This window comes from Atractosteus spatula, chromosome 7, assembly GCF_055471065.1.
Source record: "Atractosteus spatula isolate fAtrSpa1 chromosome 7, fAtrSpa1.hap1, whole genome shotgun sequence".
In the NCBI taxonomy this organism is placed as follows: Eukaryota; Metazoa; Chordata; class Actinopteri; order Semionotiformes; family Lepisosteidae; genus Atractosteus; species Atractosteus spatula.
Genome location: NC_142712.1, coordinates 5855094 through 5878504, shown reverse-complemented (window position 1 = coordinate 5878504; position 23411 = coordinate 5855094). Strand labels below are relative to the sequence as shown.

At 45.5% G+C, this 23411-nt stretch overlaps 1 protein-coding gene across 2 annotated transcripts in view; it reads left to right on the top strand.

Annotated features, from left to right (window-relative positions):
- Window positions 1-143: 143 nt before the first annotated feature.
- Window positions 144-23411, top strand: part of atp8a2 (ATPase phospholipid transporting 8A2) — a 115520-nt gene continuing 92252 nt past the window's right edge. The window contains exons 1-7 of one of the 2 annotated variants that reach the window (XM_088920716.1): window positions 144-581; window positions 4764-4892; window positions 11426-11570; window positions 19834-19933; window positions 21555-21653; window positions 22038-22083; window positions 22438-22478. In XM_088920716.1, coding sequence (XP_088776842.1) covers window positions 539-581; window positions 4764-4892; window positions 11426-11570; window positions 19834-19933; window positions 21555-21653; window positions 22038-22083; window positions 22438-22478 — 603 coding nt within the window. In that variant the 5' untranslated portion in view covers window positions 144-538. Of the gene's footprint in view, window positions 582-4763; window positions 4893-11425; window positions 11571-19833; window positions 19934-21554; window positions 21654-22037; window positions 22084-22437; window positions 22479-23411 lie in introns of those variants that run through there. The other variant, XM_088920715.1, reaches the window with a different exon arrangement.

Here is a 23411-nt window from a genome sequence, read left to right as displayed (position 1 = left end):
AGAAAAAACAGTAAGCCTTAGGCTCTCAGCATGGAGTTTAGCAAAAGGATTCAATTAGCATTTCAATTTCACTTTTAATTCAATGTAGCATTGAAAGACACGTGAAACGGGGGCAAAAGAAGCAAAAAAAACGTGGTGATTGTGAGAGAGGAACTGGGGTTTACTGAAGCAGCTGACGGTCTTCCCCCTCGATCTGCAGCTGCTGGACTGCGCTGTGCTTTGGAGAGACGGAGCGCGTTCACCCTTCTGGTTGGTATAGCCGGTCTAACGAACGCCACTTCTGTCATTAGCCAACTCCGGTCCGCTACACAGTTAATCTGCCCGTCCCAGACCGCCTCTGGGTAATTATGCGACGGTGCCGTGGCTAACACGCTTCGTCATGGCGAGGTTTTCTGATCAGCGGGCTGTGTCGATGACGGGCTGTTACCGGAGCGCCGTGCTGCACCCGGCGTCCCGTCATTAGGCTGCCGGGCCCCCGAGCGAGGAGCATGTCCGCTTGTCTGCGACGCGATCCCACCTCGAGAGAGATCCCGTCAAGATGTATTTTAATAGGAAATCGAAGAAGATCCACTCAGAAGGAGGTGAGTGAGACAGAGGGGGACAGAAATAGCACTAGCGGAGGAGGGATGCGGCGGGGAGGGGCGGTGTGATTTGGAAAAACATATATATATACATTACAGTGGTATGTGCCAGTAAACACGATGGTGTCGTTAAATATGGGGCAGTACGCTGAAAGGTGCGTCGCATCATGCTTATCAAATGAATTAATGTTGCATTCATTTAATATTCCACCCCCTGCCTCCAATATCGCCTTCATCGTGCGTGTGCTGACTGCGGTCCTGCGGCACCTTGTGTTCAGCGCCACAGACATTCACACGGAATAACACGGGTGTCGCAGTTCCACGTACGGAACTTGGGTGGATCTCTGGATGTGTTTCTCGTGCTGTTTTTTTAAAAAAACCTCTAGGTTTCTGCCATCGTCCCCCCCGCTCCCTCGCTCCTGCGGGTATTCAGCTATTCTGATACCCAGAGTGTCGCCGGTCGGTCTCTTGGCGACGAAAAATCTCGCCGAGCCTCATGCAGACACGGGTGAAACGGGTCCGTCAGGGCGCTTTTTTAGTGCCATACGCGCACGTCAGGCCTGCAGTGTCACCGCCGAAGCGACCTAGAAAGGGCTACATCCACCTCCGTTTTTGCGGTTCCGCAGTGTTCAGGCGGGTTGCGTAGGGCCGACGACAGAAAAGCGTCCTAGCTGTCGCTCAGCTAGGACGGCAAACCTCGCTGGGAGTCTGTTTACAGCGCAGTGCGCCGGGAAATTAGTGTGCATGACCGAGGGACGCGTAGCTGTCGAGAGGGAAAGGGGCGTGGGCCATGCCCTGGCCTGGGAGAAAATTAGCTAACTAGCCCATTTCGCATGGCATGTCGCTACAGGCACGAACTCGGGGGTCTTGACTGAAGTGTTCGGAAAAAACTGCCGGGGTGCTCTTGACACAATCCGTGTCAAACCCTACGGCGGTGCCTGTGCGGGGCGCCCTGTGGCCAGCTCTCCGACGATGCGCTTTGCAACCTGTTGCTAAGCTACCGGGAGATAACCCCCCCCCGCTGAGCTACAGCGGTAACACCCGCTTGGGTCGGAGGCGAGCGAGAGCAAATACACCCCGAGCAGCTTGAGAGCCGCAGAACAGATCGACGGGATATTTTTTTTTCTTCCTCCTTACCGTCAGAACGTATTGAAATAGGCTCTTGGCACCTGCAGGCACCTGCGTCACTGATCCTGCAGAGTATTAACCTGGTTTCGCTTCGGAGAGCGACCTCGGCGGCCCAGGCGCTGCCTCTGCGCCAACAAGGGTTAGTCTTAGACGCCAAGTACACTGCGTGCCCTCATTTTACAGAAACAGCCACACGGTGTTTGGATGGTGTTTTTTTTTTGGGGGGGGGGGGGGAGGTGGAGGATAGGATGGCGGAGCAGAGGGCCGAAGTTTCTGTCCTATATAGCACCAGCAGACCCTAAAACCTGCCCAGAACAGTTGAGGGAGACCGTTCACGACCGGTCTCGGACCAGAAAGGTCTGCCGTGTCTGTGCAGTCCCACCCTGACCTCCAGTCCAGGTCCGCCAGGCTGTCCCGGTCTGCAGCCCTGCACAGAGCCCCCGTCCTGACCTGCTGTGCTGCCAATTGCCAGTAGTGCGGGACGCAGTTTATGTTTACCAAGCAGAAGGTCGCAGTTCCTGAACACGAGTGCCGTTTTCCTTGGCTGGAACCCGTACCTCCCCTGGCGGGAATCTCCGGTTCCCTTTAAAGACCGAACACTCCTGTGATGGATGGAGGCCCGCTTCGCCGTTCCCTGTCCGCAGAACGGAGGCGGCTCTTGTCTTGAGAGGCACCATGCTGTTGTGCTCTGCCCGCCTGCGGCTCAGATCCCGGGCCTGCAGGAGCTGGGTGTTCGGTCCAGTCCGTCTGTGTGTGTGCACCTCTGCTACAGCAGCAGCTCCCTGATCTTCCCAGCACGTCAGTGTTTACAGCACATCCATGCATCCTGGCTGCATTCACCTGCCAGTGAGAGAAAAAGAACAGTGTTAAGTACTGTACATCACACCCTAGATGAGGGTGAAAAAAGGAGAGGCCAAGCTTTTTCCCCTGTGGCTGATACAGTGCGACCTGTGACCAGAGAGGATGTCTGTGTGTTGCAGAGCCCTGCTGTAGTGCCTGTTGTGTCTTTGCTCACCCTCCAGAGTGCCCTGCAATGTGTCTGTTTGTCTGACCACAATAGCTGACAGCTTAGAGCAGTCTGGCCTTTTTTGTTGAAGGACCATAGAGCGATCCATAATGAACACAAGAAGCACAGAGCCGATATATGCAGTATATATTCACTTTGTGCGTATAAAGTGCCATGATTCAGATACCTGGTTTTAATGTTTATTGTAAACAGCTGTTTAACATATTACATATTTCAATGAATTAAAATGATCATGATGTAACCTAAACTGTGGGTTACACTCACCTACCTGAAGGTTGTACCTGGAGTTCCACAGGTATTAAGAGATCCCACCGATCCAGAAAACCACCCTGAGGGTGTCCAACAGCAGTCTGTCCACCAGGGGCAGGGCGGGCTATGTTTGTCAGCCTCAGCACCACACAGCAGACCTGAAATGTTAATTGTGCCAAGACTGGGGCGCCCTGATTCCTGCCAGACGTTAACCCTCGTTACCTCAGGGCCCTTAATGACTGGGGCAGGGATTTATCACTGACTAAGTCTTCTGGCCGCAAGCTAGAACCTAATATTCTTTCTGGAGTGGTAGTGGGATTTCAGGGAATAAGAAAGAGGCCTCCGACACTTCATTGTGCCAAACCGAGTTAGAAATAAGGCTTTTAGCTCTTGATAGATGGGGTTCAGTCTGCTGCACAGTGTAATTATTTTAGGATCCGAACAAGAACTCTTCATGAACGTTCGGTATTGTAAGCTCCTTTACCTTATCTTTCTGGTTGCGTGTCCTGTTGAGCATGAAGCTCGCAGTCGCGGGCTGTTGTTTCTGTTTCAGTGTGTTGTGTGATCCAGAATATCGTAATTCCGAACAGAATCCCGAATGCAGGGTGCCAATCCAAGTAGCATTGCAAGAGCTCCCCGATACCCACTGACTATATCAGTGTTGTTGTTGCGTCTTGGAAAGGTTCGCTGTTACGGTGTCTAAAACAGTAGCTGGACGCAGTGTCAGAACTACGTGCCGTAGTGCCGAAGGCTGAGGCTGGAGCAGCGGATAGCATTCCGGTGGGAGACAGAAGCGGACAGTCACAATGAGAGCCAGCTGTGGGACGGGGGACAGGGAAGAGGAGGAATCGAGAATCGGAGGAGGGAGCAGGCAGGGCAGAGTGAGGCCCGCGGAGCGAGCATGGGTTCGACAGCTGGCAGCGTTTGTTAGCACGCGGAAGGGAAGGGTCTGCACCGGGGGACGCTGCGCGGACTGTGTCCGAGTAGGATTGTGGTTGCCTAGCAACACCTCGGATCCCAGCGAATGGCTCCTGCAACACTACAAGTAAACGCTTTTCATAAGAGGGGACCATGGGAAGGATACAGTGCGGGGGAGCTAAGCGGGGTTTTTGAATGTCCTGCACTTGGACAGGAGGTCAGAGGGATTTACAGCAACCTTGATTTCCATTTAAGGTTGGCAGGTAAGTTCGTAACCACAGCTAATGAGACTGCAGAGGGGGGCAGAACTGCATGACTTCCCCAGGAAGAGCTGGCCTGAGTGGGGCAGGAAGAGGAGAGGGTGTTTATCATCGTGGCAGTGCACTGAATCAAAGCTGACAGACATACAAACTGAACAGTCTCCAAACGCCTTTTGAAAAAAAATATTTCACTTAATGTCAAATTCCCAACATCTGGGTCACTACATTGTCTTTTTTAACTTTATTTTTCTGGTCAGAAAACAAGATTTGTTTCACAAAGAGCATGTCTTTTCAGTGTGTAGACAGTCACAGCAGAGTCTCCATTAAGTCTCGGCTGGCTTTAGCTGGGCTGGAGGGATGTCTTTGGTATTCGAAGGAGCCTTGAAGCAGGTCTCCATTTAGAGCACATTTCTAATGCATCCTTGACTTTGTCAAAGGTCGTCTTCATCTGTGGGCTGTAAATTTAAGTGGTGATAAGTGACTGATCGGAGTGGTAACGTTAACCTTGTTCATACTAGACAAATGCTAAAAAGGAATAGACATTGATTCCTGTTTCTTTTTCTTGTTGTTCATGTCATTTTGGCCTCGTTTCCCTTTCAGAGCAATTAGTATTGGCCAGGCTTAGCAAGGACACTGCTTGCCTCTCTCCCCAAAGTGATGAAGAAGGTATGGGAGCCAGGATATGCTCAAGGATGTCAGATAAGCGCTTTCCTGGGACGTTTGATAAACGTGAGTGCACGGGGAGGGGCCTGGCCACAGTCTGTCGGGAATGGGGACTGACATTAGAACTGCATGCGCCTTCTCTGCCCTCCTCTTTACAATACAGCAGCCCTCAGCCAAGACCCACACTGCATGGAGGGGACAGCGTTTCACAGAGGACAGTGCCATCTGCTCACAGCTGATTGGGTTCATCAGGGTGTTTTTACAAGACACCATTATTTTGCATTATTTATAGTACTAGTATGCTACAATGGGTGCATTAAAAATATATGCCGTGTTCTCAGACACACCCCAAAATAGTGTGCAAGTTTATATATTTATGTTCCATCTTAGTCATTTACTGGGCTCCAATGTCCTCTAGTTTCACCTCCATAGCTGCCTCACTAACAAGGAGAATGTGGAGTCACTGCACACTGCTCAGTATCGGAACAGACCTGCTCAGTCACAATCTGGAATTGCAGTAGTGCATGCATGGGTGACAACACTGCATGTTTGTGTGCATTTGCTCGGGTTGGCATGTGACTATCAAACCTTCATTGTGGCTACAGAGCACCAGCGCTGACTAACTGGAAACAAAAACAGCTTGCTTTTTTATCAGAAGCAATAGAGCAGGCATCTTCTGCTCAATATGTTTAGGCAACACAGCGGTTTTCTTACTTTTATTTTGAATCCTGTCCTCTATCCAGGGCCCACTGTGAAATTTCTATTGAGATGTTGAAGTCAGGATTTTGGGAGAGACGGGCCGGCGTCTTGTCCAGGGTGTATCCTGCCTTGCGCCTCTTGCTTGTGGGGATGGGCTCTGGCTCCCCTGCGATCCAGTATTGGATATAGAGGTTAGATTAAGGGGGTTGGGAATGGCTCTTAATCTCTCCTTAGTAAGAGCTCAGGTGCTGCTGTTTCCCCAGTTTTGATTTAGTTTTTTCGCTTTGCTCATCGGGAAGGGTTTAGGAGAGTGAGCAGGTTTTTCTTTCTTAGGGATCACGGGTGTGATTTACTGGGTTTGACGAGCTAGGCCTGCACTGGTGTAATGTGCCACAGCTCTGGCACATCGTCAGAGGTCTGTAGAAAAACAGGTTCTAAATTTCTGACCTTAACGTTCTTTATAAGAGACCATCTTCTTTCCCATCCTCCCCTTTAGCTAGTGCTGGTGAATGCAGACCTGATGCAAAAATATTGCATTTACTGCAGAGAAAGCCACACTAGTGTAGGATTGTTGATTCAGCTCAGGGTTTCTGGTGAAGAGGATCAGTCTTCCTGATTCTCTGGAGGCTAGGCAGTGATTGATTGCGCTACAGTGTTTCAGCCATCTCTGCCTTGGCTGTCTGGATGACGGGCAGATGTTCTTAGACACTGACTGAACATAACAAATATCTCATCCAGCCCTTTTGATAGTAGCTAGTTGATCCAAGGATATCACCCAGCTGTTTCTTAAAGGAAGCCAGGGTACCAGCTTTGACAGTGTACTTAGTTTTTTGTTTTCATACACCTTCTTTGGGTGAAGAAGTGCCTCCCGATTTCTGCTGTGAATACACTTCAGCGAAGTCTCCGCTTGCGTCCTGTGGTTCACGTTGTCTGATCTGAGGAGGCCCCCTGGTGGTCTTCTCAGTTCAGGACTAAAACGATTCCCTTCCTTCAGTCTGTCAGCGTAGGAGATGTAGCTCACCACTCTTCGGCTTCTTAGCCGAGCTCTGTCAGGGGGGTGGGAGATATAAGAACTGTGCTGGTTGTGTGATTGCGATCCAGACCTCTGCCCTGCCGGCTCCCTGGCTCGGGTCCAGGGTGGCGAGGCTGAGCTGGCACTCCCAGCTCCCTCTCTGTCCCCGTGTTCCCCCCTGTGTGCCCCGCTGCCTCTGGGGGCGCCGGGCCCGGCGGCGGATTACAGGGAGTGCTGCGGAAGTGGCAGGATTAGGCGGGGGAGTGGCAGCTCTAATCAGCTTTCCAGACCTCCGCTCAGCCGGAGACGCCGCGTCCGAGGGGCTGACGGCTGGGAGACATTCGCCAATGCCGCGGGTGGGCAGGCACCTGCGGGGACGGGGCTCCATAGGTAACTACCTTTCTTGCCACCCACCCCTTGGCACAGACGGGGTGAAGACCGGCATGGCTTTTGTGCCATGATAGGAGCGGCACGTGCACAGAGTCTTAACTGGTCTAAATCTAATCCTGCAGAGGCTGACGGGCAGTGCTTGCACTTAGTCCTTCTCGGGAGGAGGAGTTAGAGCCTGTCACTGTCAGCGCGGCGCTGAACTACCCTGTAGTTTGCTGAACCTTCATCCGGTACCATGCAGTGCTGTACTGACCCTGTGGTTTCCTGATCTTACACACTGTGATTTACTTTGCTACTCTGTACCATGCAGTACAGTGTTGATGTGTGCTGTTTTCTACCTTCTTACTCTGTACAGAAAGGATTTTCAGATGGATCTTTCTGCTGAAGGTGTAGATGTACATTAGATGTCCCTTACAAAACGAATCTGAAGGTTTCTGTAGAGGTGTTCTGATTGTCTGTAGAAACGGAGGTCTTCAATAGGTTCTTTTGTACAGCAGAGCTCTAGTGACTTTAGAAATACTGTGCACCGTGGGCGAGGTGTGCTGGTCCAGGGGCCGTAACCTCTGTTTTCTTTAGGTTGTGTCTGTCTCGGGGACAGCTGTGCAAAATAATGATTCGGGATTCGGAGGAGTTATTCTAGAAGGACGCATGACCCCTTTGGTTAAACTTTTAGATTTCTTTCATGCACAGTAAGTGGAATTCAGACAATGGAGAAATCTTTTTGTGCAGCTCTGCTGTGAAGATAGGATCGGAAAGAAAGCTCAGAACAAGGAGTGTCCTCTCAGGGCGCCTGTGCTGGCTGGCTTTGATCTGTCAGCACCGAAGAGAGGGAAAGAGAGAACCAGCTGAAACAGGTCATTAGAGGGAAACCAGCACATGAACGGCGATAGAAACCTGATTCTTTATTTGCACTATAGGTAGATCTGCTTCAGATCTCACTAAAGTGCACAATGAAAGGTGAAGAAAACGCATTTTATCCCACCAACAGCACACTAAAAATACAATTATATTACATTACCTACAAAAGAAACTAGCAAAACTACGTTGAGTGAAGTCCTGCTGCCATGAGCACTGAAAACTGCATGAGCACCCATTTTTCCATGTCATTCTTCTGCCCAGAAAAAGGTTTATTGCATTGAATCAGGCAGATGTTGCAAGGGTTTTGTTGCCTGGCTAAGCCCCATTGACTGTTCTCCGGACTTTTAATAGATCAGCCGGTGAAGATAAGTACCAACGGCACACAAGGTTTATGGCTTTTTGCTTTTCAAGGTTGTATTCCCAGCTGTGTGTGCAGTCGGGGGTCTGTTCACAAGCCTGCTGATGACAGACTAGGGGATCCACACACCCGTTCGCCTGCGGCTGGCCGGCCAGCACACACACAGGTTTATCTGTTGAACCAGCTTCCAGGGCATTGTCTCTCCTTCCTCATCAGTCAGAGCTGGGACAAAGAAGGCCTGCCCTCACCCCCTGTGTGCACGCCTGGTCTGTGTGCCCTCCTGTCACAGTGCTCCACCTTTCCCACCTCCTGCTGGAAGATCTCTGCGCCTCTCTGCCCATCAGGGCCTTCGTGGTACATTGTTTTCTGCCCATGTGTGCTCCAGGGGGAAAGATAACAAAAAGAAAAGGTCTCTGTGAAAGAGCTGCACCCGTTAGGGACAAGTGCACGTCCTGCTTTCTAGACGTGTGGGACATTTGAGCTTTGGATTATAGTGAGGTCTTCTTTGGAGAGACCCTGTGCAGTAGATTTAAGTTTACTTTATTTATTTTTTTATCTTCCTTGCCTCAGAAGGGCAGCTTTGAAGCAGACAGCTCTGTTTGAATTGTCTGTATAGGACGGACATTTGATGAGAAAATGTGTTACACTACTGCAGATTTGCAAGATCGAAGTGTTGGGAAGACTCACTACATTGAATTTGTTTGTACTTATTTCTGTTGCACATGGGCACGGGCCCAAGCTTTATATAATTGTAGATGGATGGTACTGGTCTGTAATGTATAATACAGACACTGCTTATCTCCAATGATGGTTTACAGTGTGCTCCTGGGGCCATGCCTCATCCCTGTAAACAGAACAGGAAGACGGATCCCTGCTCAGACGGAGGACTGGGGAAGCAGATTGCACTGGAGAACAATGCATGTTTGAGGATGCCTGCTCAAACCCTGCCACCATACCCAGCGGCAGCAAAGCTGTGGGCTGTGTAGGTGTGCCTGTCTTTACTGGTGCATGCAACGTCCATGTCCTGCTCGAACTCTGAAGAATGCTTCAAGCTTGACTTGAAGTGGGGAAAAGGAGCACGTGTGACTGAAGATGTCAAATCATGTGTAATACCTTTGCTGGTTGTTAGCACATCACTTTGGACCATGCGGACTGACATGTGCAGTGCATGTGCCTGCGCCAGAGGTGACTTGGTAGGCAGAGGCAAGGCCTGATGGGCTGAGATGGCTTGGAAAGAGTCTGTCGTAGCTGGTGATGCAGTTGATGAGATGCTGTTCTAAAGGGAGTAGCAGCTCTTGAAGTCGAGCCCAGCATGCTATTCCCGCAGAAAGCTGTTCGTCTGCACTTGCTGGAGACAGCGCTTCTCCGTTCGGGGTACAGGAAGCGAGTCCTGACCCCCTCCCCGCCCGCGTGTTCTTCAGCTCCTGTGGGATTATAACCCAGCGAGGGGAAACACGCGTCCTTCACACTGCCTCTCTGTCAACGATACATCGCTTCGTTATTTTAAGTACACGTCTGAGTGGTATAAAACCTTTGTTCATCTCTTTAAGTGTTATTGCTTTTATTAATTATTAACGTAATGGCCCGAATCCTTAACCCTTTAACGCCATGATATATAATTAAAGGTTTTCCAGAGGCAAATGCGCATCAGTAAAAGAATATACTGAAGCGCTCTCGGGTTCACGTGGGTATGCGCCCTCGCCGCTGCCGCCTCAGGTCGGCCCCCCACCGCTGGGGACTCGAACCCGGGCCTCCGGCGTCACTCAACAGGGACCTAAAGGGAAACTAAAGGGAGATCTCCCCTCAGCCCAGCGGCTGAGGTCCCTGCTATTCACGGGGAAGGGCGGTGACGTCACCGCGCTGGAAAGCCGGCTCGCTCAACCTGCAAAGGCGGCCGTGTGCGTTACAGTACTGTGAAACTTTAAAAGCGGGGAAAAAAAGTCATTTGGATCGCCAGATTTGTGGCGTTTCAAAAGCGAGCCTCCAAAACAAAATAAAAAATAATTACGTTTGTAACGTCTGGAAACGGGAAAATGACCAAGTGTCTCGGTACTTGGAATCCGCAAAAACGTCGACTTACAAAGTCAAGGGTTAACAGTCCCCCTTCGAACTGTTAGATGACATGAAATCAGATTATTCCTCAAGTCAGGTCAAATGTCTTTTTATTATTATTATTATTATTATTATTATTATTTCAAACGGCGACAGCAGCAAAACAGCGGGATTCGGGAGGAGGGCGCTCGGAAGCCTGATTCCCCCCGGCTTCTCGCCTTCATGCATAATGGATTGAAACTGTAAACCTGGCCGCCCCGGAGAGGAGAGCATCCTTGGAGAGGCGGGGAGCCCTTTAAAAGGGCTGAAGGCTAGCCCCTGAGCTCCGAGGGGAGCACGCTAGCGGGGGCCGAGAGCGATCGAGCGAGCGAGCGTCTAGCCCCGGTGGCACCCTCAGCGACAGGGCGTGTGAGCGGAGCAGCAGAGGGGATCTCTCCTGTCGGCTCCATCACTCTTCGCCTCTTGCCGGCCTGCGGCAGCTGGGTAAACCAGGCCCCTGTTCTCCCCCGAACCTGCCTGCGCGGAGGACGCTCTTCATTATTCATCACCTCTCGGTGCCCGAGGGTGGAAGCGGCGCTCCCGGAGCTGAGCTCGCAGGGAGGAGGCGAGCGCCGGCGGCTTCACGAGTGCCGGAGAGAGGAAGAGGAGGAGGAGGAGGAGATGGGAGGAATAATTGGGGAAGGGGGGGGGGGTGGTGGCAAAGCCTATCGTTGTGCGATGCTGCCTATTATCGTGCTTCGACTCCTGTCATCATCAACCCGCCCCCCCCCCCGATGGAACTGAGCCTCCGCTGCCTGAGAGGCGGTAGCGGAGAGGAGCGCGTTCAATATAAATAAACAAGCCCCACAACAAAAGCGTGGCGTACATGTCCGCGCTATAGTGCCTCCATCAGCAGGTTTCTTTATTCGCACGGGGGTCCCCCCCCCCTCTGGGCACAGCTGGCGGTGGTGTCGCTTTCTGAGCGGCCGGAAAAGGGGGGGACGCTTGTCGGGAGCATGTCATCCAGCGCAGGTGGGGGGGGGGAGTGCGCTCAGCATCACTTAGCGACGGTGCGTTTGTCACCGCGGCACGTTCCGACAGGGGTCTGACCGCCTCTCTCTCTCTCTCTCTTTCTCTCTGTCTCTCCCTCCTCCCTCCTCTCTCTCTCTCTCTCGCCATCTCCCTGCCTGCCTGCCTGCCTGCCTGCTCTCCTCTCCCGCTGGCCCATCCCACCCAACTGCGCCGAGGCAGGACCCACCTGTTTGTCCTCGGGCTACCGGAAAGCGGAGGATGAGATGTCCGGCACCACGTCCCAGGCCGACCCGCTCGACGCCGCGGCTCGGACCCTCGTCCTGAACCAGCCGCAGCTCACCAAGTTCTGCGACAACCACGTCAGGTGAGGCGAGCCCGGACCCAGCCTTTGCCCTCGCCGTCATCAGTGTAGACGATGAAGTCCCACTTTTTCTCAACCCCGCAGTTTGTTGCCGTTGCAAAGGAGCAAGTAACGGGTTTATTCCGTTACTGAATAGAGAAGAGAGGAAACACAACGTTTCGGCTGTGGGGCCTTCTTCGGGTTTGTTTGTGTGTTTTAATGAAATTAACAACACTTCTGGAGACTTTTGTTTTGTGTTTGTGGCCGCTTTTTTTTTTTAAAAATGACCCGCAGGCCGATCGCGGATACGTACTTTTCGCGACACTAGGTTTTGCGAACACTAGGTTTAAATCACGCGTGCTTCCGATCGTAGTTTCTGATTTGATTTGTTTGGGGTTAATAGGTAGCGATTTTGTCGTTTCGTTGGAGCAGACTTCGTTAGCATCCTCGGCAGGACCGACCTCACGCCCTCGTCATGTCGGTTAGGCTCATGCCTCCCGGCCTTTGCAACTGTTACAGTGAACGCTAAAACCTTGACAAAATCGTGCTAATTCCCTCCCAGTGAAAGATAACTAGGACAGACTATCTCCTTTGTGGCTCCCGCAGTGGTATCAGTGGGCAGTAACTGACAGCAACTTCAAAAAACTTCGAATCCTATTGAGTACTGTATGTCTCCGTATATAACGTAAAAGTGCGTGGAATAAAAGAAAACAAAATAGTATGTTTACCGCAAAAGCTGGATGTAAAAAAAAATGCCATAGGTCTAGTTTTACAACCTTGCAACAGTGAAGTATTGTTTTAAGATAATTTACATTTAGTTGAAAAAAGGCTTCCTTATCGAACATTTGTGATTAATGTTTCTATGGTAATCTGAATACTACGTGTAAAGTGCTGTTTTGCTGTTATGCTCTAGCAGCTGTTTATTCAAACTGTACTGTTTGAGTAACAACAATTGGTACAACAGATACTGACTGTATAAGGAGCTCTAAGGCATGTAGTACAACAGGTAGCAGATGATGTTGAAATGAGTGATATAGCCCATTGCCCAGAACTGAGTGTTGAATAAAACATGCCCGGCAGGATGAATATCATCACGTCAGAAGACATGCAGCAGCTCCGATCGTGGCTGAAGAGTGAGAATGTGTGAAGCTGCCCAAAGGGCAGAAGGGCTTCAGTAACACTCTCTGAGGTGCCGTTTAGGCCATTATTCAAACTTTACCTCTCGCATTCACACAAAACATCTCACATTCACTAGTTTTATCTCTCACACACAAAACGTCTCACATTCACTAGTTTTATCTCTTTCATACACACAAAACTTCTCACATTCACTAGTTTTATCTCTCACACACAAAACGTCTCACATTCACTAGTTTTATCTCACATACACACAAAACTTCTCACATTCACTAGTTTTATCTCTTTCATACACACAAAACTTCTCACATTCACTAGTTTAAGCTCTTACACACAAAACGCTCTCATATTCACTAGTTTTATCTCTTTCATACACACAAAACGCTCTCATATTCACTAGTTTTATCTCACATACACACATAACGTCTCACATTCACTAGTTTAAGCTCTTACACACAAAATGCTATCATATTCACTAGTTTTATCTCTTTCATACACACAAAACGTCTCACATTCACTAGTTTAAGCTCTTACACACAAAACGCTCTCATATTCACTAGTTTTATCTCTTTCATACACACAAAATGCTCTCATATTCACTAGTTTCATCTCGCATACATGCATAACGTCTCACATTCACTAGTTTTATCTCTTTCATACACACAAAACGTCTCACATTCACTAGTTTAAGCTCTTACACACAAAACGCTCCCACATTCACTAGTTTTATCTCTCACATACACACAAAACATCTCACATTCACTAGTTTTATCTCTTTCATTCACACAAAACGTCTCACATTCACTAGTTTTAATTCTTACATACACACAAAAAGATGGAAGAACACTCATCGCAGGCGTGCTAGCTGATGACAGTGAAGCAATTGCTTCTGGTGTGGGTGTTCTCCAAGACCAAAGAATTTGTTCTCAACTGACTTCTGTAGCTGAATAAAAGCTTAAAAATATAACGATCATGTTCTTATTAGATTTAAAATCGAATTATAAAAATTGTGCTTAGTCCAGAGAGCTGCATTTACTGTGTCTATGTATTCATCCTGGGGCTTCTGTGCCACCCCCTTCTCTGAGCCATAAACTTCACTGAGGCTGGCAGTTTAGATCACACTTGATCATGTGAGGCACACTGAGATAGGAAGAGGAGGATTCTCTGTCACGTGCACCCACTCTGTGTGTTAAGCACAGAACTGTTAATCCAAATCCCTGTTTGACACCATTGGAGCACTTAATGTAAGAGATGTATAAGGAGCCCACCTGGAGAGCGTCTCGGCAGACTAACGGAGAATGCGCTTTTCACCAGGCTCGAACAGTGTCTCTAAGGCTTGACCCCTGTGCAGCCAGTCAGCCCTGTAGTTGCCACCATTGCCACCATGTAGCTAGACAGCACAAATTACACGTATCCCAGAGAGATGTGGAAGAGACACGACAGCCACAAAAAACATTTGAGGTATTATCATAATGCAATAAAGCCTGTTATTTTCTTATATATAGCTCATATTCTGCTTTCGGTTTTAAAAATGGCTGAATGAGCACTATAGATTGAAAATTCAACTACTTTTGAAGCACTCAGTGCCCATTAGTGTAGGCCATTAGTGCGCTTTATTTCTGTGCCTTATGTTTGTTGCATTGTTTTCAGTTTAATTCCAAAGTGGAGGTCTATTTTTAAGAACTTATTGACTGGTCATTGAGATTAAAGGCCTTCTTTTTTTCTAACAAAGCAGAACATTGTCCGTTAGACTCCTACTCCACCACAATGTATTATACAGTATATCACTCTAATGTACCTCTTTCTTCTTCATCCTCACTAAGCACCTAGGTTATTGCCAGCTTGTGCACTTTTATTAACTATATGTTGTAGGAACAAGCATAATTGAAGCTCCTATGTAGCAATCTCCAGACTTATCAATATATTCTGTTTTCTTTTGTCGGAAGTGCACCACAGCATCTCTCTGTCTGCTCCAATGTGCTGTATACAGTAACTGGAAGTCAAGCCACATGTTTGAGAAGTTTGTACAGATGAACTACCCAGTCTTTATTGGTCTTTATAGAGTAGTAAGATTAAGAGTAATTTTAAAACTTTTCACTTCAAAGCAAAATTAGCTTTTTGTACCTCCCAAATACAAGTTTATATACATTTTATATCTGTTGTACAGAGTATGGATCAGGGGGAAACATGTCAGTGTTTTATAAACTAGACCTGGATTGATGTTCTCAATTTTGGTTTTTTTGAAGCTGTGTCTGCAAGCCTTTAGGGAAGGTCTCTTGTAGATAAAACTGTTTGCAAACATTGAGAAAATGAAATACTTGGAGCATTTGAAAAACTGAACTTGCTTTGTGACAAAAAAGCAATGCAGTCCTGAGGGTTTTTGTGGAATATTATACTACCAGTGTGTCCATAAAAACTACATGGCCCCAGTACTAACCCACACATAAGATTCTGCTGGACCTAGAGTATTTGTCAGGTAAAAATGAGGATACGTGCTGGAATTTGTAAATATTTTGGTGTGTAAATGCTCCATATTTTTTGCATGAATTGCATTTTTTCTAGGTGAAAGCAGAGATACAGAAATTGTTACTAATTGTTACAGTTAGGTAGGGTTTCCTGGATGGCATTGAATCAGTGCTAAGATAGAATGAAACTTTCAGGCTTAGAGCTGCAGATCCCTCTGTTTAATAGCAAAGACTAGTGCACTGCTGTCTCTTCTATCATTTTTTCAGAGTAGTGTTAAATAATTACAGTGCCATCTTATCTTGCTGAGTGCTGTTTACCTTTTAAATTTGTTATAAAGTGAGAGAGCCATTAGTGCATGTAGCATTGTGTTATAGTTCTGTTTGTCTGAGTACAGAGCGATACTCTACTCCAACACCTTAATAAATAGTTCTATCACCCTAAATGAGAATATAAGAACAGTTACAATTAAGGGGAGACCATTCTGCTCTTATAACTTGTTTAATAGAGCTAAATGATTCCATTCTACAGTTTTTTTCTTGGAAGAGTATAGGCTTCAAAAATGGTTGGATAATGTGGCTCAGCCCACAGCCCACAGCTCTAAACATGTGTCTTATGTACAGTATTTGATTCTAAATGCACTTCCATGTAACACTCGTCTTCTCTGGGTCATGTTTTCCTGTTGATGAAGAAGTTTGCTGTGCTTTTTGCTTTTTCTGTGCAAGACTTCAAAGATTAATTTCTTTCAGGCTGTCAGTTCAAGACGTTCCTTCAAGCTCCGGAATGTATCTGATTGGTGTTCTCTGGACTGATTCCAGTTGTGACCAACATTGTACCCACTATTATGTGTCACTTGATCATTGCAACACTAAGTGCTATAACCAAGCCACTGGTTTATCTTCTATGTAGCGTATCTGTTCCTTATCATGTTCTTAAATTTGTCATTGTTTCATTTCTAATTTCTGTATGTCTCAGTCTGTGTAATCAGTCATTCTAGGCAATTATGAAACAATAACACAGCAGGAATGGTATATTAATTCAACAACAGTGAGTGCAACAACAAACGTAACATATCAGTGAAAGGTCTGCCCATTGCCTCTGATCCAGAGTAGTATGTCTATCACTAGTTTGTCTGGGATAACTTTAGTACTGCTATCTGAATCTAATGCCATGGACCTGAAACATTATTTCATATGTGTAAATAAAAAGTACTAAAAGGCATTATCCTGGGCTTGGAATGGTGTGTGGTCTGCATCCATCAAAAATGGCATCCATAAAAATGTTTTTGGCATGCATTCCTACCTGGTATCAATCTGATAAAATAATCTTTACTATCTTTTTACTCATGATATCAGTTGCCAAACCTCTCGTTTTGGATTTGTGCTGCCATTAAGCAATATCTGTAGCTCTCTAGTGGAGAAACTCAGACTCTCAAAGCAATGATACCCACTCAGTGACAGGCCTTCAAAAAACGCTACACATCTTTTATCTCAGCCCAGTCAGTGACCTTTGTACTGCATCCGTTTAGGCACACATTACTGAGTAATCATCACTGGAAATACTTTTTCATTCCCGAGAATACGGTTAAGTCCTTGTGACATTTTGCTGTGATCGATTTTGCATGGTCACTTTGCAGTTGAAAAAGATTTGCTCACACACTGTGCACACAGGTATTTGTATTTTAGCGTGTTTTCTCCCATTGTGTATTGCGGTTTAACATAGCTGTGTGTGCTTTTGTCTAATTCTATAGTGCTCTACTACAGCATGCTTCTTTTGTCATGGTGTATCACGGCAGACCCTTAGAAGAAAAAGGCACTGCAGGCTCTCTTGCAGTCAGTGCAGAGCTGCACACTTCAGCTCAGCATTTCCTTTGACACTGCTGCTGTCAGGCACTAAGAATGGAAAAGAAGGGGATGATTTCAGATGGTTAGATTTCTTACTGATATTGTTCTCCTCCGTATTGATTTTCAATGTGAAAGAAAGGGACCAAAGCCAACAGACTGATCCTACCTTCATTAAAATTTGATTCAGTTCCTGCCTGTTGTTTAAAAGTGTGGCTCTGTGCTGCGTCCATGGCAGTAGTTGCGTCGTAAAACTACTGTATATTGGATGCAGCTCATCTATTCATTTAAAAACAGCTCCTCGTTGCAATCTGTTACTCAGCTGGATTTCACTGCATATTCAGAGAGTTATTATTATTATTATTAAGTAGCTGCTGCACAGCTAACTGACTGATTGCTCTGAGCAGGTGAGCTTTGAGCTCATTTCCCTGACTCATTAGTCAAATGAACATGTCCAAGGTCTGTTAGCCTTGTTAATAATTAATACATGTGGAGTTTTCAGAACCTTTTTTAGAGTCTTCAGGAAGGGATTAATTTTGCTAGATTAGAACCTGGCACTGGACAGATCTTCAGCGCGGCATTTTTACTGTTTCTGATAAACAGAATTAAGAGTTGCTTATCATTTGCTATTGTGCCAACATGTATAGCACAGATGCTTGTCCTTATATGCTTATATGCAGATTTCTCATTGCTGATTGAAATATCACATTGTAGAGTTATTTTCAGTCTTCCTGACAACAGTCACCAGTTGTCTTTGGGTCAGTTGTTGACATCACAGAAAACTTCAAAGATGACCTGGATTATGAGCATTTTGGAGTTCAGTGTCTCTCTTTAGCCCGGCTTTGTGCTTGTTCAGTGATCCTTCCTATTGCATCCCTACTGCTTCCCAGAAGCAGCTAGAATAGGATAGAGGTTTAAAGCACAGTTCCATATGTGACAAGGTGGACTGTGAGACTCCAGCACTGAGCACCCTAAAATGTAATCTCCATTCCCTGAATAATGACCCTGCCTGTAATGTGATATCACTAATCATTAACTAATGTTTCATCTAACAATAACAAAAATATTCGGGAAAGGATAAAACAACCCATGTCTCCTATTGTATTCCAATCATTTTTCCATGCTTTTTAGTATTTTGCCTTGATTACAGTGCATAAAAAACTAGTATACTGCTTTGCACAATGTCTTTATTATTTGTTTTAATAAAAAGACAGCTGCTTTGAGCCTGATAGCTTTTTATTCATATTTGTTAGGTTTAAATGAGATATTTATTCATATTTAAACATATTGGTTTATTTGTGAGGTCTGCGAGAAGTAGCAGTTCAAGATTCATGCTTATTTTGACAAGATAAGAAGCAATATTCTAACGGCAGCACAAAGATGTGAAAGCTGCCCCTGTGGGAGCAGAGCCCATGTTGTTTTAGGGATTTTCCTTGGTTGTTGTAATCTCGACATCTGTCATTAGATCAGCCTTGATCATGTACTGCATGGACTGCTCGAGCTGAAGGTTTGTGTGTGTTCCGTTTGTAAGTACTGTAAATCATCCTTAAGAAAGGCATTACAATACTAACCATGGAAATTGCTGTTTTGCAGGCTGTATGGAATAATTGTGAATAATTGGTTTCTTCACCCTTTATTGAACACAGAAAGAGAATGACAGCTGGTAACTCCAGAGTGCTATTAGCAATCAGTGCTAAAGAGACAAGACACTTTTTACTGCTGAAAATCATGGGGCAGACAGATCGCTATGAATAGCAGTAATTGCAGTAGTAGTGCATCAATAATAGTAGAAATATTAGCTCAAACAAGCATGTTCATCAATTTAATAAGTATAATAACTATTGATTGTTACAATAAAGTTGTTTGGCTCAAATAGATAACATTATTGAACATTCATTTATTTCAGTAAGAGGTAAACAGATCATTGTAGTGCACTTCCACACTGGAAATGCAAAGTATTACTAAGTACTACATGTGAAAGGCAAACCTTCTGAGCTGCAGAATTATAATAATTACCCCAGTGCCGTAGTTTACATTCCACAGGTGATGTTCATTAAACAGTGTGTAATAGAAAATAAAATGTCAGTGTATAGATAAGGGTTGTCTTTCCGTGTTAATGTTGGAGCTGACATTGACTAATGCCGACCTCCCAGGCTGGGCTCTCTGAGCTGCTGATCACTGCAGTGCCCGGCAGGAGGGGAGATGCGTGCTCTGGTGTGGTCCTGAGCAGTTCAGCTGAGGCTTCTTCTTAGATTATCATTACTGTATTATTACCTTTGAGAAAAACAAAAACCTCAGATACGCACATGCTGCAGGTATATTCAGAAACTAGCTGTAGTATTTTTTTGAGACCAGGGCTGACCATGTGTAGAAGTGTTTCAGAGCACTTTGCTTTATACGGTGTGAAGGGGTAGATATTTAGACTTGACCACCGAGAGCAATCTGTCTGACGTGAGGCCTGGCCCAAACTCAGGTCCAGCAGACCTGGAGGAAAGCAGCCACAGTGACTGCACCAAAGACAAATTATATTACTATAAAAAAAATGTTTTTAAGATTATTGTTTTTCCAAGATGAAAATCTTTTCCTCAAATCTTAACATGTTGATAGATTACTAAGATATACAGTGGGCTCTTTCAGTCCATGCCTTTGCAGGCTTTTGGTCCAACTCTCCCTTGATTTGGTAATTGATCTTACTGCTGTAGGTCACTTAAATAATTAAGAATTACCGTCAGCAAAGACTTTTAGTGCAGTGGAAGGCTCAAGGTTGCCTTCCCATAGTTAAACTGTCTCTGTCTCAGGCAGGCTGTCAGTGTTTACCATGTTTGCTCTCTGTCTCCTCTCCCTAGCACGGCGAAGTACAGTGTGCTCACCTTCCTGCCACGCTTCCTCTATGAGCAGATCCGTAGGGCTGCCAACGCCTTCTTCCTCTTCATCGCCTTGCTGCAGGTACGGCTGCTGGCCGCTCCCAGTCACTGACTGACCAGAGCCTCCACCCTAAACACCTCTGCTCTTCTCTGACTCCCCAACTTGAAGCAAGCAGTGCACTAACGAACCACTTGGATGTTATGTATTCAGTCATGTCTGGCACTGAGGAGATAGGGGCTGACAGGGCTATCCTGCACAGGTTAGATCCAGTTACACCCAGTTTTGGATTCCTAATGAATAGAAAAACCATGAATGGTGCTCCAAACCCACCCACCAGTCTTATGTTGTTTTGTCAGCATGTTGGCTCTGCGTCAGTCCCTTGTTTTCCACTGCAGACAGAGACGAAATTCAGTCCTGCACTCTTTTAAAGCTCACTTCCATGGATCCACCATTTGGACAACATCATTTTTTATGTCTCATGATCATGGGAAAGTGAACATCCACTTCCCTTCAAGGACTAAGAGTTAAAAACCAAGGTCTAGCGTTTTTCCATGTGTACAGTATGTAGACAGAGAATCAAAAACATCTATGTCGACCATTTGCCAATCTGTAGTTAGGGCTGTGTAGAGGTGTGATTTTAATTAGTTTTGCTGTATTGGCCTTGCTAAAACCTGGTCATGAGAGTGGGGCTGTCACATACATAAGAACTCTTTCTCTTACATAAGAGAAAAGCCATTGAGCTGCTGCATGGGTGAGGGTGGGGTGGAGAGAGGGATGAGAACCTGGGTAAATTACCATCCTGATGGACAAGACTAGGGTTTGACCTCCTCCCGAAATTTCATTCAAAACTCCATTTAAGTGAATCCCATTTGTCCTTTTTAGGGCAGTAGAACAGCAATGATCATGCGATCAGTGAATGTTTGCCTCATTTGCTGGGTGAACTGGCTTTTCTTTCCCTAGTGCTCTTTCTCCTGATGAGAAACTGTTTATCTGTACAGACCCTTCACCCTGACAAAACACAGCAACTGAGAACCACTCAGATAGCATCTCTGAAGATTTACAATCAGCAAAAAATGAGATAAGATTGTATATATAAACTCTGTAGGGTTCTGTGCTGATGGTTTGTTTTTGCAATTTAGATTCATAGCCTAGCATCATGGAATGTATAACTGCAAGTACGGTTGCTCTGAAAATAGGAGCAGAATATGTATCATTTAACATCCTTGGGTTCACTGACGCATATACAGTACACAACCTTCTAAAAGAAAGATGGCTGTGATTAACAGTACATAAACATAGAATGTAGCTGGAGAATTTGAATCCTATCTCCAGACTTTCAAAGGCAGTTCCAAATGACTTAAGTGTAATAATATGACCCAGTGGACCTCTGACTTCATGTGAGCATGACCTAAACAAATACTCGTACAAGTCATGGAATGTCATTGAGAGAACGGCCAAAAAGTCAGTCCCTTTCTTTGGAAAGCAGTTTTACGACTGTGATGTTCTGAGCTGTGAAACCATTCAAGATGTTGTTGTGCTGAACGTATTTCATGTTGTCTATTGTCGGTATGTTATACCGCAGGATTTGACTTCTGGTTAAACCTGATATAGCTGCTCCTGGGATTAATAACACTGCTTTCTCAAAACAGCGATTAACCAGTCAGTCAGAGAATCAGTGCCTTTCTTTAACCCATTTCTCCAGCAAATCCCAGACGTGTCTCCCACTGGCAGGTACACCACCCTGGTGCCCCTCATCTTCATCCTGACTGTGGCTGGAATCAAAGAGATTATTGAGGACTATGTGAGTGTTGTTCTGTCGTTCTGACTCATAGCACTGCATGAGTCTCTGCAACCCTAGAGTCACAGCATAGATCTATAAAGAATGGGAATTATTGTCTGCAGATTGGCTCTTATGATAACCAGGCTGATGTTCTGTAAAGCATTTGTATTTTCATTAAGATTTTATGGATTGTTTGTTACATGTATATATAATTTAGATAAATAGCAAAAGTGCTTTTAATTTAGTTTTATACCTTCCATATATCTTAGTCTAAGTGATCTTAGACATTTAATCTTTCCCTAAGGTGGCATAATAACCTGTTCTTATTTGAATCCCATAAACAAGAAATTAGGGATGTGGAAATTTGTGCATTTTGTTTTAACTTTACTGTTGATTTTACCACAGAAAAGGCACAAAGCAGATAACACTGTCAACAAAAAGAAGACCATAGGTAAATCACCAATTTCTTGTCAGAACTGTGTTAATCAATAATGTGGCGATGCATGTGAACTGATTATCATTTAAATTGAATTATTTAATTGATGGGGAAGCTTCTGATTTTTTATAAGAGCTTAGGAAGACTTCAAGAACTTAAGAAAGGTTATAGACAAGAGGATGCCATCTGTCCCATTTGGCTGTTAGTAGCTAATTGATCCATAAATTTGATTACTTCATCTCCTGCCATAAAATTATTTTTAATTTAATTCATTTTCAGTCTGATTACATTGCAGTCTCCCGTCTTAGTCGACAGGGATGTTAAATTCTGCCTGTTCACTGATACAAACAGTGGTTTATTCTCTTCCAGTTTTAAGGAATGGAGCCTGGCAGACGGTGATATGGAAACAGGTAGGAATATTTTTCACAGTCTGTAGGGGTATTTTAGAGCAGGGGGTGTCCACTCCTGTTCCAGGTTTAGAGAAAGGGGGAAGACTGAGGCTGTGAAATGGATTTGACGGACAAGTTATTAATGAAGCCTGCTGCTTTTCCCAAGAACAAAAGCTTTCTTTGATGAATGGAGAGTGAAAGTTAATTTTAGCTCATTCTTTTAATATTCCACGAAGGTCTGGCTGAATAATGCATGAGTGAACGACTGGGAGCAGCCAATGTGAGTTATGTGTCGAGACTTTGACATACTTTACTGCTCTTCAGCTAATTAAATGGGCATGTCTGGCGCTACACTACACGTGGAAAATAAATATCACTAATTATAGTTGAAAACCTTTAAAATGCACAATTATCCATAGGCGTAGACTTTGTGAAAACCAGGGCTTTATCCTAAAAACATGTTACTGTGTTAGAAATAGGTCTCATTTTCACATCATTGTCCTGTTGGAAACACAGAGGCTGTGTGAGTGAGGTGTGATCACAGGACAATCCAGATGTTTGTACAGGGCTGCACTGGTGCTTAGACAAATGTGCTCATGTAAATAGGAGCCATGTAGTGGCAGAAGACTTACAGGAGCACTTCGGAAACTTTGGATAGCGAAGGATATTTAGTCTCTTGTCTCTGTTTCCACCTTAAACATTTATAATGAATGTCTGAAAGCCTGTTTTATTTAGTAACATCATGACTGGGTGCATGGTTATATTATTGTAAAGTTGTAAAGAAATTCCAACAACACTTTTATGCAGTATATATAATTTTATAATGCTTCTAATGATAAAAATCTATTTTTTCATTTCTTTGGCTTTCTCTTTGTTTACAGATTTTAGTTTTTCCCTTTAGGCTATTTCTAACACGGATGACCCTTTAACATGGTATAAGTGAGCCAGCTTGGG